Genomic DNA, 14127 nt, shown 5'->3' on the forward strand with positions numbered 1-14127 from the left:
TTTGCTCCGTTCCACTCGCCAGGAAAGCCCTGCTTTTCAGCTGCACAATCAGTATTATCACTATGTGCTATTTTTGTCTACCGAGTACATTTCAAGTAACGTCATCCTTCCCAAGCCAACGCTGGTATGAAGGGCGGAAACTCTTCTTTCCACTCCTCTGTCATTTGCTGCTGCTCCCATCTGCTCGGAGGCACTGCCTGCTCAGTCCTCGCTGCAGAGGGATCTCCAGCCACTTTCCCCTGGTCCTCCCTGTTTTCTTGAGCAAGTGGCTTTCCAACCGAAGCTTCGTGTGGGAGGCTTCATGTTGGCATCCAGAGTACATGTCCCAAATATGTCCATCCCCACCTTCTGATCCTAGTGCAGAGGAGCTGCCGGTAAGTAATCTCTTGATGGGCGATAGAGTCCTTGTCTCCAACGCCCGTAGCTTTTCACAAATGGGTTGTTTTTAAGGGCATATATTTTCCCGACTAGCACTTTGGTAGGTTTCCAGCTTTTGTCACAGTATGTTAACACTGGGTTTCTGTCTGAGGGGAAAATGCATCATTTTTTTCTGACACTGTGTAGCTTTGATTTCCATAAGTTTGAAAGTCTAGTAAATATTGTAAATGCCACTTCGTTTTTAAGGTTTTCCTTGTCTAGGTACTACCCAACCAACTAATTGTTTAATGTTTTTCTCTTCTGATGTGATGTAACTGTTAGCTGTTTGGAAAAGCTCATATGGACATATAACTTAGAGTTATAAATCTCTCCAAATATGAGGTTTGGTTTCCTTGGCTGTGCCACTGGAGGAGCCCTCCCAGCTAAAGATATAACCACTGCTAGTCTGAGCTGGGCATCTTCTTCTGTGTCTCCATAAACCTGTTTCATTTTACACAGAGTAATTAAATATTCATTATGCCACAAAGTGTCTATGTGTGTGGCTCTAGCAGAGTGATTAGGGTACTCACCTGGTAGATGAGAGACCCTGTTCCCAGTGACTGCTCCAATGAATATTTAAGTATTTCGTATTAAGTATTTATTGGAGCAAGGATAGAAGCAGACTTCTCCCACCCCCAAGGGAGCACCCAAACACCAGGCTGTAAAGTCATTCTTCCATTCTTTCTTTCTTTAGCTCAATGAATATTTAATTATTTGAGGCCAAACAAGATAGCTTCAGCAGCAGAGACTGAGATTCCCTGCTCCCACATGTGCACCAGAGCGTGTATGTAAGAGATGTGGGTTCATATTCCTTTGGACTTAGAAAGAAGTTGAATCCGAGTTTCCCATACCCTGGATGGGTATTCCAGCTTCTGAGCTGCCGAATAAAAAACACGGAGCTCCAACGCACACTGTCCCTAGTCATGAGACAGAGGTGGTATGGATGCTTGTATGACCCCAAGCTCAAAGAAAGCATCCTTATCAGTGATAAGTTAAGCCGAAATCTGGTTTATAAATCCCTCGGGAGAAGATATCAAAGCTGAAGACATTCCTCACTCCATGGCAGTTCCTGCTGGCTCTGTTATGTGCCTTTCTGAGATTACCCAATGTGATGCGTGGGGAAACCTACTTATCCTCCGTCCTCTGGGGTCTGACGCCCCCAGACTGCAGCTAATGGGACTTGATCCTCTGCAGCCCAAGGAGTGGGTGTGTGAAATGGAGAGTGTGGGGAAAGCATCCAAAGAGAAAAGGTGTAGAGCAAGGGTATTTGAGTCTAAAAATGGGCAAAAGTGGCAGGCATTGAGGAGTGGAAAGATTAAAGCAGGAAGAAAAACATGGAGGAAGGAGCGTGCAATCACTGAGAGGGGAGATGACACGTGAGGGAAAAAGAGGAGCAGGGATAGTGACCAGAAGGAGCAAACAAACCATCTGAAAAATAATACCCTTTACCTAGCAGAGGAACAGAGGGAATGGGTAGAAAGGGGTAGAGAAGGTGACTTTGATCTTAAAGTAAAAACAATATGTGGAGAATCTCTGCCACCCACTTAGGTCTTTGAAAAGTAGATTTGCCATCTGCTCTCCACTTTCAGAGGACAGCGAGTGTCTCTGAACTGAGATGCTTTGGGAAGCTGACGGTGGGAGCATTCCTACGCAGAAGAGGGACTTATTACCATTATTGTAGCTCTGTTTCTTGTCATTTGGCAGAATCCACAGCAATCTGATTCTGTTATCAAAGACTGAGTGTGGCTTCCAAGCAAAAACCAGAGCAACAACATAATTGTGATATTGATGTGCAAACAAATTACCTTCTCATACCCATCAGGATAGTGTCAAAACCCGAGACTGCTGCATAGTCTCAGTTGTTGAAATGCCAACGCTGCATTCAGAACGGAGCTGCTTAGCTCAGAAGAACATTTCAAAGGTGCTCCCAATGATATGGTTCATATATTTCATATCACATTTATGTCCGTCTACCCCAGGGCTGTTGAGCAGCCACATTCAGTAACTGTTCACTCCAATTTAGAGAAATTCTTTCTGAACACTTTGCTGTCCGTTACTTTAACCAACCTTTTTCCTGGGAAGACAGCTTTAGAGTGCTGGAGATCTATGACAATGAAGGAATATCCATATTGTCTTGCTATAAATATTACAGTGGTCTGACTATAAATGTCAAAACAGATGTGTTTCATATTACGTCCTTCGAGGGACATGGTAACATAGCCACAAAAGCTCAAAGCTTCACCCAGATACAATACTCCAGCTTGAATAGCCATGTGTTTTGTGTTTTGATCAACTCTTTAGACAGATGACAGTAGGTATCCTCCTTCAATACTGAGGAAAAGGCCACCTGTGGACCAAGCTGTGGGGGAAAAGCGGAAAGCAGAGAGAAGGGTTCGATTTCGTGAGCCAGAAGAAGTCACTGAACATGGTATGCTCAAGCTATTAAGCCTTTCAGCATGACCTTTCTAGCTTTTTAACATTCACCCTCTCTGTCCACATCAGCTTCTGCCTCTGATAATGTTATTTGCGATTTTGAGCTCAGCAGGGAGCTGAGGACAGACAATTTTTGCTCCGTGCTTTGCAGAATTGTATCTGATACACTTGCCTGCCTGCCCTGGGAGGAGACAAGCTCCTGCATCACGTTAGAGCAGCCTCAGGGCTGTTCTTATGGTGAACTCCTGAGTCAGCCTCCGCAGGGATCACTGTAAACCGTGGGTTTGGCTGAGCCCCAGGTCTACCCCAGAACAATGCTTCCACTCATAGAAAAGGATCTCAGACCAAATTTAGACACGCTTATGTCATTCTGGGTAACTAGGATGTAATGGCGGGGAGGGAGCCAGCCCTTTCATGTTTCTGAGAAACAGGCATGCCACGGGATATAATAGTAAAAGTCTGAGCCTGGCTGGCCCACTGGGGTTAAAAGCAGCCAGAATGTAACCATTTCTGCCAACAAGGGCACTCAAGGAACGATACAGCTAACATAACCTCTGGTCTTTCATTCGTGAGCCAAAATAACAGTTTGCAGGTAGGTCAACTGGGAGTGACCTTAAGCAGAGATCTAGCGCAAGGATCCAGTTTGCACTTCTGCGCCTGCCATGTACAATTCGTAACCAAATAAGAGCTGTTGCTTCATTCTGACTTTCACAAACTGACCCAGCTGAGAAAAATTGTGTTTATTGGTAGGGAACTAAAATTGTGGTTTTGATGCATCAGTCAGTAGAAACACAGGTGACAGAATGGTAAAATTTCTATGTCAGCCACCTGTTTGGACTGCTACTCAGCTCCTAAAAACAAGGCATGGCATCCACTACTGTGTACACAGACCTTGCATTGGTTTTGCAATACATTATTTCTGGTGCCTCCTAATGCAGGAGTGACGAGCTGTTTCTTGATAAGGTTTTTGACACAGCCCAGGCTTTCCCATCAAAACTGAACTCCTGGGAAGACTCAGTGAGTTGGCCCTAAATTCTCCAAAGCTCACCTCACTGCTCAAGAGCAGGATTTTGATGAGCTCCCTGCCAGAGTCCCTGCCCCCACATCAGCACTGGTAATCCTGCAGTCAGTCCAGCTCGGGGACCTGGTTCATGTCTCACCAGCTCTGAATGCAGCACAGCCATGCTTGAGCTCCAGGGAGCTGCGAGGACAGAGAAGACACTGACTCTTTTCTATGAAGACATGAGAAATGTCCCAACCCATAATTAGTATTCTGTGTTGCAAACAGCCTGTGGTTTAAACAATTTGCTTTTTATCCATGCAATGTTATTAATGTAGAGGCTGGTAAGATGAAGTTTGCTGGCACCACCGAAATTTTTCCATTCTCTGGATTTTTCATCCTGGATTGCGTCTGGGTCCCAGCTGCCAAGCGGAGGCAGTTCCAGGATATTGATGGATGAAAGTTGCATCTGACAGTGGGCTTTGCTTTCTTACCTTTCATTTTTCTCTCAGCCTGCTGGTCTATCTCCTTTCCCTTCTAGAAATGATGTGGAATAGGGAGGTCTTTTTTGCAAGAGCTGACTCCCGACCTCCCTGCAAGAGCAGCAATCTCTGCCTCCGAAATCCCCCAAACAATAATGTTTTCTCACTTTTCTGAAGTGCACCCACATCTGCATGTTTGCATGGAGTGGATAGATCCTCATCTGGCATAAAGCTGTACAGACAAAAGCGGTGTAAGAGGTAGCCCAGCGTCTACAAGCGACAGGCAATTTCAGAGACACCGCTTGGTGCATGCTTTCTTATTCATTTGCTGCAAAGAGGCCTTTCCAGGCGTGTAAGAACACTTTCATTCTGTTTTCTAGCCATTTCCTGCTGTGACTACATAGTGGGTAAGTCAAAGTTTTACATTATAACTGTGAGCCATCCATGGCACTAACCTGAGTTTGCTTTGCGGCTGCTGGGATGCACTGTGCAAATATATCCTCCGTATACAAAGCATTTCATACTGTCAGTGGTTGTTGTTTTTTCTTCTCAGCATATGAAGCACAAAGTGTTGATGAGGTCTGGTGCAGTATTTTAAACAAGACATCTAGTAAGACAAGTAGTGGAAACAAAAATGAAATCCCTGAAGCTATTTTTAATTTAAATATAATTAATATATTTTATGGCAATAGAATAGGTACAGGTTTTTCACTAAGATATGCAGGGAAAGCAGCCCAAGCGAAACAATAGTTCTCCCTGCTGACTTTCATACATGTGGAAGAGACAATTCATTATATGCTGGCATCAGGGTAGAAATAATAAAAATAATCTGGGTTTTTTTGTGTGTTTGCAAGGATGTTCGAGGCCGGCCAGCCTCACAGACTCTCAAGCCAGTGTGTGCATCTGGATGTTCCAATGATGGAGGTCATTTCTAGAGGCCCTGGCCAACATCCAGCCCCTGCTGTATGCAATGCAGTAAGGGGAGAGGCGTACATATATACATATATGTATACACACATGCCCAGAGCCATAGTGTTGGGAGGCCAAAAGGAAGCAAATGTCCCCACATCCCCTCGTTGTTGCTATTGCCCAGGAAGAGGGGCCGCATGCTCATGCTAATGGCAGCATCAGCTAAGGCAGTTATTGGGCTAGGAACAGGGTACTATAGGCAGGAAAGAGCCAGGCGGAGAAGGAAAGACCAAATATCCCTCAGGTGACAGTGGAAATGTGTGTCCAAGACAGGAACTGAAACAAAACCTCCTGTATCCTGGTCCAGTGCTTTTCTCATATGAGTTGCCTTTTTCTTAAACTGGACACATGGTTAGGGCTGAGTGTGCTGTTCCAACAAACAATTTAACTAACAAATTTAAGCATTAATTTTCTATTTGTAATCTAGAAAAGAGCAAACTTACATTTAAGCACATAACTGTAGTGATGTGCTGAAGCTGTTGTGAGCATAGCTCATCGCTATTTTGTGGGTGGAATTATTCTTCCACATTATTTTTTTCTGTTCCTGGACTGAACATACTCCCTAATTGAGAGGACATAAGGAAAAGCCAAGTTTGCATTTGAGATCACCCAGAAATTTCACATGGAAAGTAACTTTCACAAGATTGTAAAAGGTTATAAGCACTTCATAGAAAAGGGCTGATGTGAAAAGCTGTTTAGCTTTCACAGAAAAGTTTCACTATTGCCAGGTACGCTCATCAGCCAGGCCCCATGCTTTGAAAGGCAGGTAGTTACCCTGTCAAGAACCGTATCTTGTGGTGTGGGAGATCATACAAGGGAAATACCAACTTCCAAATCACAAATCTCTGCAAAAGCAGAAAGTGGTAATTCCCTGGCTAAATACCATCATATAAACCATTCATAGAATAATGCCAAATAAACAAATTTATAAAAATTGAAGTCTGTTCATGGATAATAAACAGAAAGAAGGGCTAAATTCAAATGAATAAATTATTTGCTGCAAATAATTCACTCAGATCTATTATGGGACATCGATTTGGTTTCTGGTTAGCTATAAAATGACTGCCTATTAACATTTTACCTTTTCCCCATGCACTTTTTGATACATTATTATGTGTTTCTTGCTTGGTTTTATGACTTTCACCTTCCTCTCCGTACATCTGTATGACAGTTTAATTGACTGCTGTGTATTCCAGGGCTCGTAGTAGAAGCTAATTTAAATATGTTACAGCTAATGTTGGCCTTTTACCCATAATAATACACACCACACTTTTATCTCCTTATTGATTATGTGCATATGGCAGGAAAATAGCTGCAGACTACGGGTTTTTATTCAGTCATGAATTTGGCTTTATACTGCATGTTTAATACTCAAAGTGCTTTATAAAATAATACTGATGATTGTGCAATGGTCATGCAGTCAGAGCAGCCAGATCTGAATCAGACTGGATCTCCGAGGCCCATGGATGGATACCCACGTGCAAGGGCTGGGGCGCGGATGCCAGAGAACTGAATGTAGCCCATTGATTTCCACATGTGTACTGTGCCTGACCTATGGCACTTTGAACATATTTGAACTATATTTTAAAGTCAAGAAAAAAGTTTACAGTATCCTCCTGCTTAAGAGCAAGTGCTGAGGATGTTCCAGTGTAATTAGCACACCTAGCACTTAGAGAGAGGTTAAACCTGCCACAGCTTTCTAAATATGCCTCTTGGTTAATGGAGCCACGTTTCGGTTCTTACTGTAATTAGCAGGAGCCCCAAACAAGCTGAGTTACTAGGGAAAAGGACAGAAATCTAGATCTTCTCTCTTTATGAGCATTAAATAATTAGGCGAGGTAGCTCAATATTCTCCCAGTATTTAACCTAACATTTAGCTTAAAGGTATAAAAAATAATTGCTGGAGGGAAATTTGAGATTATGCATTAGCTATGGTAATCTTGCTCTTATTGTATATAATTAAACTCTTTAAATGCTCCATTAGATGAGATCTTTTATACTCACCACCCTCCATCAGGAGGTGTGACTCACTATCACATAACTGATGCCTATGGAAGTACTCACAACCAGAGCCCTCTGTACCCTGCTGTTCCCAGAAAAGTGGGACAAAGGCATCAGCAGGGGATCAAATTTGGGAAGTGTTTAAGATGACACTAAAATAATGCTGCTTTCTTTTTTCTCCTCATCACCGTTCAGTAGATGACAGGTCATCATCTGGATTGCCTGTGCTCCTGTGGCTCTCATTTTGCGCAGTGCTGATCCTGGCTGTGAGTCTCTGCTACACCAGCATGAAGCAAGATGTCAAAGTCCTGGAAGAATTTCAATCCCGACTTGTTATCTTCTTTCTTCAGATAAGACACGTTGCTCAGAAATGCTGGACTTGGTTTATGAGGCAGTAGCAATGTCCTCCAGCCTGACAGAGATGTCAGAGCACTGCTAACCAGCACGTGGCAGTGCAAAGCTCCCAGTCTGCTCCAGCCACATTGCAGGGAACTCATGGGCACCATGAAGAGCAAGAAAATCACGCCTGCTGTGCACTGTCCAGCAGCCACTTGTTCTCCTTTCTTTCTTCTTCTTTGTTTTTTTCACATTAGTGGGCTGTCATACTAGCACCTTGGGGTTTGTCATCGTTTAACCCTAGCCGACAACTAAACACCACGCAACTGCTCGCTCACTCCCCCCCAGTGGGATAGGGGAGAGAATCGGAAGGGTAAAAGTGAGAAAACTCATGGGTCGAGATAAAGACAGTTTAACAGGTAACGCAAAAGCCATGTGCACAAGCAAAGCAAAACAAGGAATTCATTCACTACTTCCCATCGGCAGGCAGGTGTTCAGACATCTCCAGGAAAGCAGGGCTCCATCAAGCGTAACGGTTACTTGGGAAGACAAACGCCATCACTCCGAACGTCCCCCCCTTCCTTCTTCTTCCCCCAGCTTTGTATGCTGAGCATGACGTCATATGGTATGAAATACCCCATTGGTCAGTTGGGGTGAGCTGTCCTGGCTGTGTCCCCTCCCAACTTCTTGTGCACCCCCAGCCTCCTCGCTAGTTGGGTGGGGTGAGAAGCAGAAAAGGCCTTGACTCTGTGTCAGCACTGCTCAGCAGTAACTAAAACATCCCTGTGTATCAACCCTGTTTTCAGCACAAATCCAAAACATAGCCCCATCGAGCTACTATGAAGAAAATTAACTCTATCCCAGCCAAAACCAGCACAAGGTCCCACCAAACTCATGCTCCATCATCCTGAACAGCAAACAAGTATCTGAATTTTGTCCCCCGAAGAGCTTATAAACTGTTGATATGAGGAGCAGAAGTAGAGAGAGAAATACCTTGATCTGTGCAGGCAGCAGCAAGCTCTGAATAAAAGTCTCCTGAGTCTCAAGTCAAGGCTTTAAATACCAAACCATCTTTCTCCTCAAGTCTCCTAGGAGCTATTCTGCAAAAGTTAAAATAAAGATGAGCTATTGCACAAACACTGCTCTGGTGGCCAAAAGCTTGGCAAGCTGCTATATTTATACACCTGAAACAATTATTAGTAAAATCCCAGCAAATGGCTTTCTTGTTTCCCTTCATGCATTTTTTCCCTCTATGGGCAAAAGCTGTTTCTTAATGTTTCACTTGACTCCCAGGTGTGAAAAAGAAAATGAAAACTCATTAGAACAGTAAACAGTTTATTTGCCTTACATAACAAATAGCAGCATTGAATCCCAGGCTAATTATCAAATCAGTAGTTTAATCCTCTGGGTTTGATTCAGTCCATAAACCCCACGAGCTGAGCTTACAAGATTTATGATAGTGTTTGTATTCCGTCAGAGGTTATGCTTCTATGTCTGGGTGTTCAAGGACTGTTTATGAAGGTGTGGGAGGCACACACCCTTTATCTCTTCATTGTCCCACCATAGTATGCACCTCTCTGAAGGGAATCCTTTTAATGGAGATCATGCAACAAATGTAAGGAATGGTGCTCTTGGTGCCTGAGAGGAGAACAAGTGAGTGCAAGCTTATGAGCTTCAGCTATGTTTTCTTCCTAGACAAAAAAAAAAAATTGGGCTCTGAGCAACCTGATCTAGTTGAAGATGTCCCTGCCCACGGCAGGGGGGTTGGACTAGATGACCTTTAAAGGTCCCTTACAACCCAAACTATTCTATGATTCTATAAAACCAGCACAACCAGCTTTTTAGGCCTTAGATTCTCATCAAGTAGCACCTGGTGTGTGCTTGGGTTTATTTGGTATGATAAGATTGACATCAGAACCTGTAAGAGCTGAAGAAAAGGAAAAAGAAAAAAAAAGAGAAAGAAAACACTGCAGAGAAGATGGAAGAGATGCCTGCAAGACCTTGGCTCAAATTCCCCTGCCATTGCAACCCACCAAAAAGAAAAAACGGTACTTTATTTCTAATTTAATTTTTTTAAAAAAAGAGGGCCATAGCTCTCTGCCCTTACAACCTTCTTCCAAGCAGCCCAAGGACTTTAATGAGGCAGAGGATAAACAGGAACACCTTATGCAGCCTTCTCTCAAAAGGAGAGTGGGCAGCAAGTTGATTGAGAATGAGTCAAAAAAATTGCAGTCCAAGACAGAAAGAAGTTACTTCAGTGGCTATTCTCATGCTCCTCCTAAGATGTCAAAGGCGACAGCAATTGCATTCAACACGCAGCCAATCTGGGAAACAGAGGTTGCTGCAGGAGCAGTGTTTAGCTCAGGGGCTCTTCGTGCAAACCGCTCGGGTACCCCAGCTCAGAGGGTAAGTTTCACCGCTGCTTCCCTTCCCTCTCCCCCATCTCAGCCCTGCTGTTTAGGTAATAAAGAAGAAAGGTTTTAAACTTGTGTGCTGATGAACCTCTGATGAAAAAGTTTGGATTCGTACATGCATGGGGCAAGGGGGTCATTACAACTTCTGTTTTCTTTTTTTAATGTTTATGATCTTTTCAATCTTCATGTTGAAACTCTTTGACAAATCAATGGCATTCCTTTTTTTGGCTCTGGACTGACACATTCCCCCCCAGCATGTAGCAACTAGCCCCTTCAAAAGAGGAGCCTTTTCTGAAGGGATAGATCCCTCACAGCAAGTCATAGCACATTGCAACAAGAAAGAAAAGCCTATGCTGACAAGAACTGAGCAATCTCAAGAGCAAGAGCAGTAGAGTGAACCTTGCCAGTATGTTAGCAACCTGGTTTCAGTAACTTTAAAACAAGCCAAAGGGTTAAGGTAAAACAGGAACTCCTCTTAGGACTGTGAGGGAGGATGCAGTGTGAAATCCATATGTGTGCTCATGTCCCTGCACAGCTCCCCGGGAGATAGGCATGGGACCACCTTTCCCCCAGGTCTGCTTTAAATGGAAAATGGCCACGTTCTGCCATTGCTGGGGTCCAACTTTATCACTGCGAGTGAGAACGGTTATCGCATCTGGGCTGTCAGGGAAATTAAGCAGAGGAATGGCTATTCTTGGCTTCTGCCTAGGCTCTGGTTGGGACAGTTTTGGACATGGACAAAAGCAGCACTTGAGTTGTCTGTTGAGGACTTGCCATGGCCTTGCAAGGCCTCCCAGGTCAGGATTGTTTACTGTGGCAGGCTGCAGAAAGCCAAAACAAATTTGCTACGAAGCCAGAATGTTTGAAATAAATAAAAGCTAAACCCTATCCCTGGGTGAGTGGTGGCATTTTACAGGTGAAGAAACTGAAGCTGAGAAAGCCAATGCATCTGTGCAAGTGAATGAAACAGGTCAATAACAAGACTGGGAATAGGAGCAAAAATCCCAGTTCCTGGCCTGCATTTAATTACTGATGCACAGCTTCACCGTGGACTTGTTTTATTTCCTTCTCACACTGAAGCTCTTTTCCCATTCATCCATCCTGCTTACACACACACACATACACGCACACACCTGCCTGCCTTTTCCCACTTTGCCCCTTCTTTCTGTTCTTTATCCATCACAGATCTGTCCTCACTGCTGTGAGCTGGACGGGATTTCTCCTTACTCTGGTTCAATGCTGTTTTTCTAGGTGTCACATCTTTGTGAGTCCATGAGATTGGAAGAGCTGATAGGAGCTCTAAAGTACACAAAATCGGCTGTGTTGGGTAATATCTCCCTTGCAGGCCATGCTGAGTAATATTTCCTTTCTGTACAACTCGATAGAATTGCTCATAAAGAGGTAAAAAAAGAGGAGTACTTAATTTATTACAAACGGTTGAGATGCTCACCTGAATTCACGCTGGTGCCAGTGTGGTGAATGGCTTTAGAAGTCAAGAGTCCTGAAGCCAACCAGCCCTGAGCAATTATTTAATCCAGCTTGGAAATGGTCATGCTTTTGTTTTAAAAGGCTGAAAGAGGAGTGATGGAGGACAGGACTCCTGCAGCAATTTTTGAAGCAGACAACGAGTAGGTGGGCTTCCCAGGAGCAGTGTCTGGGGTGGCAAGACTTAAAGAGCCAGAAGAGAGTAGAATGAAGTCCGTGCATGAAAATGGGCTAGTGACAGAGCCTAAGAGTAAAAGTGCTGCCTAATATCCCTTATGCAATGGGTATTAAATTAATGCACAACAGAAATCAGCAGACCACAACAGTACAGGATAAGCGTTGTTTTGGCAGTGTTTAGGACATTCCTGCAGCAGGAACGGAGGGCAGCTGCCAACACCCTCTTCAGGCAGACTCACCACATCAACAGCACCTGATTGCACTAGCAGGCATATCCATACCCATACAATTAGAGGAGATAGAAAAGGACACAGTGAGATGACACTAATTTTTTTTACATTAACCTCTTAATGCACTTAGCGTTAGCAATGGTAAAAGGCAGCCCCAAAGACTGCTTCTAGTCCCACTCCTGCCCTTCACCTCTCCAACCCTGCTAGTCTGGAAATAAGTTAATGGAGCAGGAGAAGCCCATAGCAGGAATTCTGTCACTTCTGCCTTTTGCCACTTCGAAGCAAGCAGAAGAGCTGGCAGCATGTGACTAGAAAAAGGGTATTACCAGCTGCCCTCAAGGAATAACTCAGGAACCTCTAAGATAATAGCATGGACTTGTTTCTTATTAATTTCTCACTCCAGGATAGGTGTTGGGAACCTTTAGGCCCACCTCTGAAGAGAAAGGCTGATGCTACATGAAGAAAATTAACCAGTTGGCATTTAGAAAATGAACTTGCCCATGCAGCCTGTGGTCCCCCTTTACGTTTGGTAACAAGCTGCCTTTCAGCTGCATGCTGACATGGGAAAATCTTCTCCTTGCCTCCTATGGCATTAGGGTTCCTTGCTGGAAGATGGTACCAAAAGAGCTTAGACAGCTTAGGATGGTTGGCTATATCCTTGACTATACAAGCTGTGGGATGCAGATGCTGGGGAATGATTACACAAACTAAGACGCTACCGCTGACTTTGAGAACAATTTTTTATCTTACATTGTAAAAATTTAAATTCACCTTCAAAAAACAGGCACAGAAATATTGACTTTTCAAATAGTTTATTTGTATATATCACCAAATCATAAAAAGCCAATGCATTGTCCAGCAAAAAGCATCAATATATAAAACACGTTAACTCATTATCAGTAACACTAGAGTGTATCACTTGCACTGAATCCAGTCCAGCTCCTACTAAAGCCAAAGGAAACTTTGTCAGTGACTCCATTAGCAGGATTGGACTCAGAATTTTTATTTGCTAGGTGTTTACAAAGGGCTATATTAAAATGCTAGTAAAAAGCTTTCCTTTTGAGACTGTATCAAAACAATAATAAACCTCACTCCAATTCTGTTTCTGTCAAATGCATGCAATTAAAGCTCCAAATCAGCAGTCATTACACTGCAAAAGACCATACAAATCAAGAGAGATAATATTCAAAACAGACCAGGCTCTACCCTCAGCTTGTGTGGACAGGCGTGGCTCCAGTGTGGCTCACAAAGCTAAGCTATATACCCCAGTGAAAGATCTGCCCCTCTACTGCTTTCATAAGTTAAACAAATTATGAAAAAGTGTTCAGTTTTGTCCCCAAATATCCATTACGCGAGGACCTCTTTAGCAGCATAACACAGTAGTTAATCTAGACTCTTATAAAGCTTTTCCCATGTGGCTATCAGAAGAGACAGTAGCTCATGAATGCATAAGTCATGGGACATACATTTCAGAGAGGCTGAAATGCTTTCAGGCTCTGCACTGACTTATAAGCAGGAAAGATCTGCTTCAGATCTTTGCAGGTGGTACCACACAAAAAACCCAAACCTTTTAAAACTATGGGTGTTAATGAGCTCCTTTCAAAAATGGCGAGGCTACAGAGATTTGGGAACAGTCTTTCCTTCCCCACACAAGCCACGAGGTGCAAAGGGCAAAGGGCCAGCTGTAGGGTACCTGGATCTGCCAGCGTGGAAAGAAGAGGTTTCTAAAGCAGCCCCTCCAAACCTGGTGGCAGTGCCAGCACCTTTACACTAGGTATCTGCGCAGCTGACACAGGTGGCTCTGGCTCTCTCCAGAAGTTGAGTTTAGGCAAACACATACTTCAAGGAGATGCTCTGCAGTTTGTGAAGCCACTTGAGCGGGCCAAGCAAAGGCTGAAATTGGTGTCGGTGCTGCCAGCGCAGGCACTGCCACGCTGGATCCCTCACATCACAGCCTGAAAGCCGAAATCCCTCATAGCAAATGCACTAACAGCTCTCCCCCCTACCTATTTCTATTCTAATTTATGGCACTCTGCTGTCCCCCTCAGCAGTCCTTGTCCCCAATAGGAAGAGACATGAGAAATAAGGCCTCATCAGCTTGATGGCAATAAAACCCTCTGTGAAGTTTGCAGGAATGTTTCTGGAGATGAAAGGATCCAGGGGAAGGAGATGCCAGTGGAACT

At 43.9% G+C, this 14127-nt stretch overlaps 1 protein-coding gene across 1 annotated transcript; it reads left to right on the plus strand.

Annotated features, from left to right (window-relative positions):
- The first annotated feature begins 320 nt into the window (after positions 1-320).
- On the plus strand, positions 321-7700 carry LOC104074706 (chromosome unknown open reading frame, human C14orf180). Its single transcript, XM_009574917.1, has 4 exons — positions 321-374; positions 2719-2845; positions 4713-4739; positions 7498-7700. The coding sequence occupies exons 1-4, from the start codon at positions 321-323 to the stop codon at positions 7698-7700; spliced, it is 411 nt and encodes a 136-aa protein (XP_009573212.1).
- Positions 7701-14127: the final 6427 nt, after the last annotated feature.

This window comes from Fulmarus glacialis, unplaced genomic scaffold (assembly GCF_000690835.1).
Source record: "Fulmarus glacialis isolate BGI_N327 unplaced genomic scaffold, ASM69083v1 scaffold33943, whole genome shotgun sequence".
NCBI lineage: Eukaryota > Metazoa > Chordata > Aves > Procellariiformes > Procellariidae > Fulmarus > Fulmarus glacialis.

Excerpts from the sequence above, each read along its gene's own strand:
- LOC104074706 (XM_009574917.1), top strand. The coding sequence starts at position 321 with ATGTCCCAAATATGTCCATCCCCACCTTCTGATCCTAGTGCAGAGGAG. Across the intron at positions 375-2,718 it reads CTAGTGCAGAGGAGCTGCCG|ACAGATGACAGTAGGTATCC; the intron begins GTAAGTAATCTC and ends TCAACTCTTTAG. Across the intron at positions 4,740-7,497 it reads CTGCTGTGACTACATAGTGG|TAGATGACAGGTCATCATCT; the intron begins GTAAGTCAAAGT and ends ATCACCGTTCAG.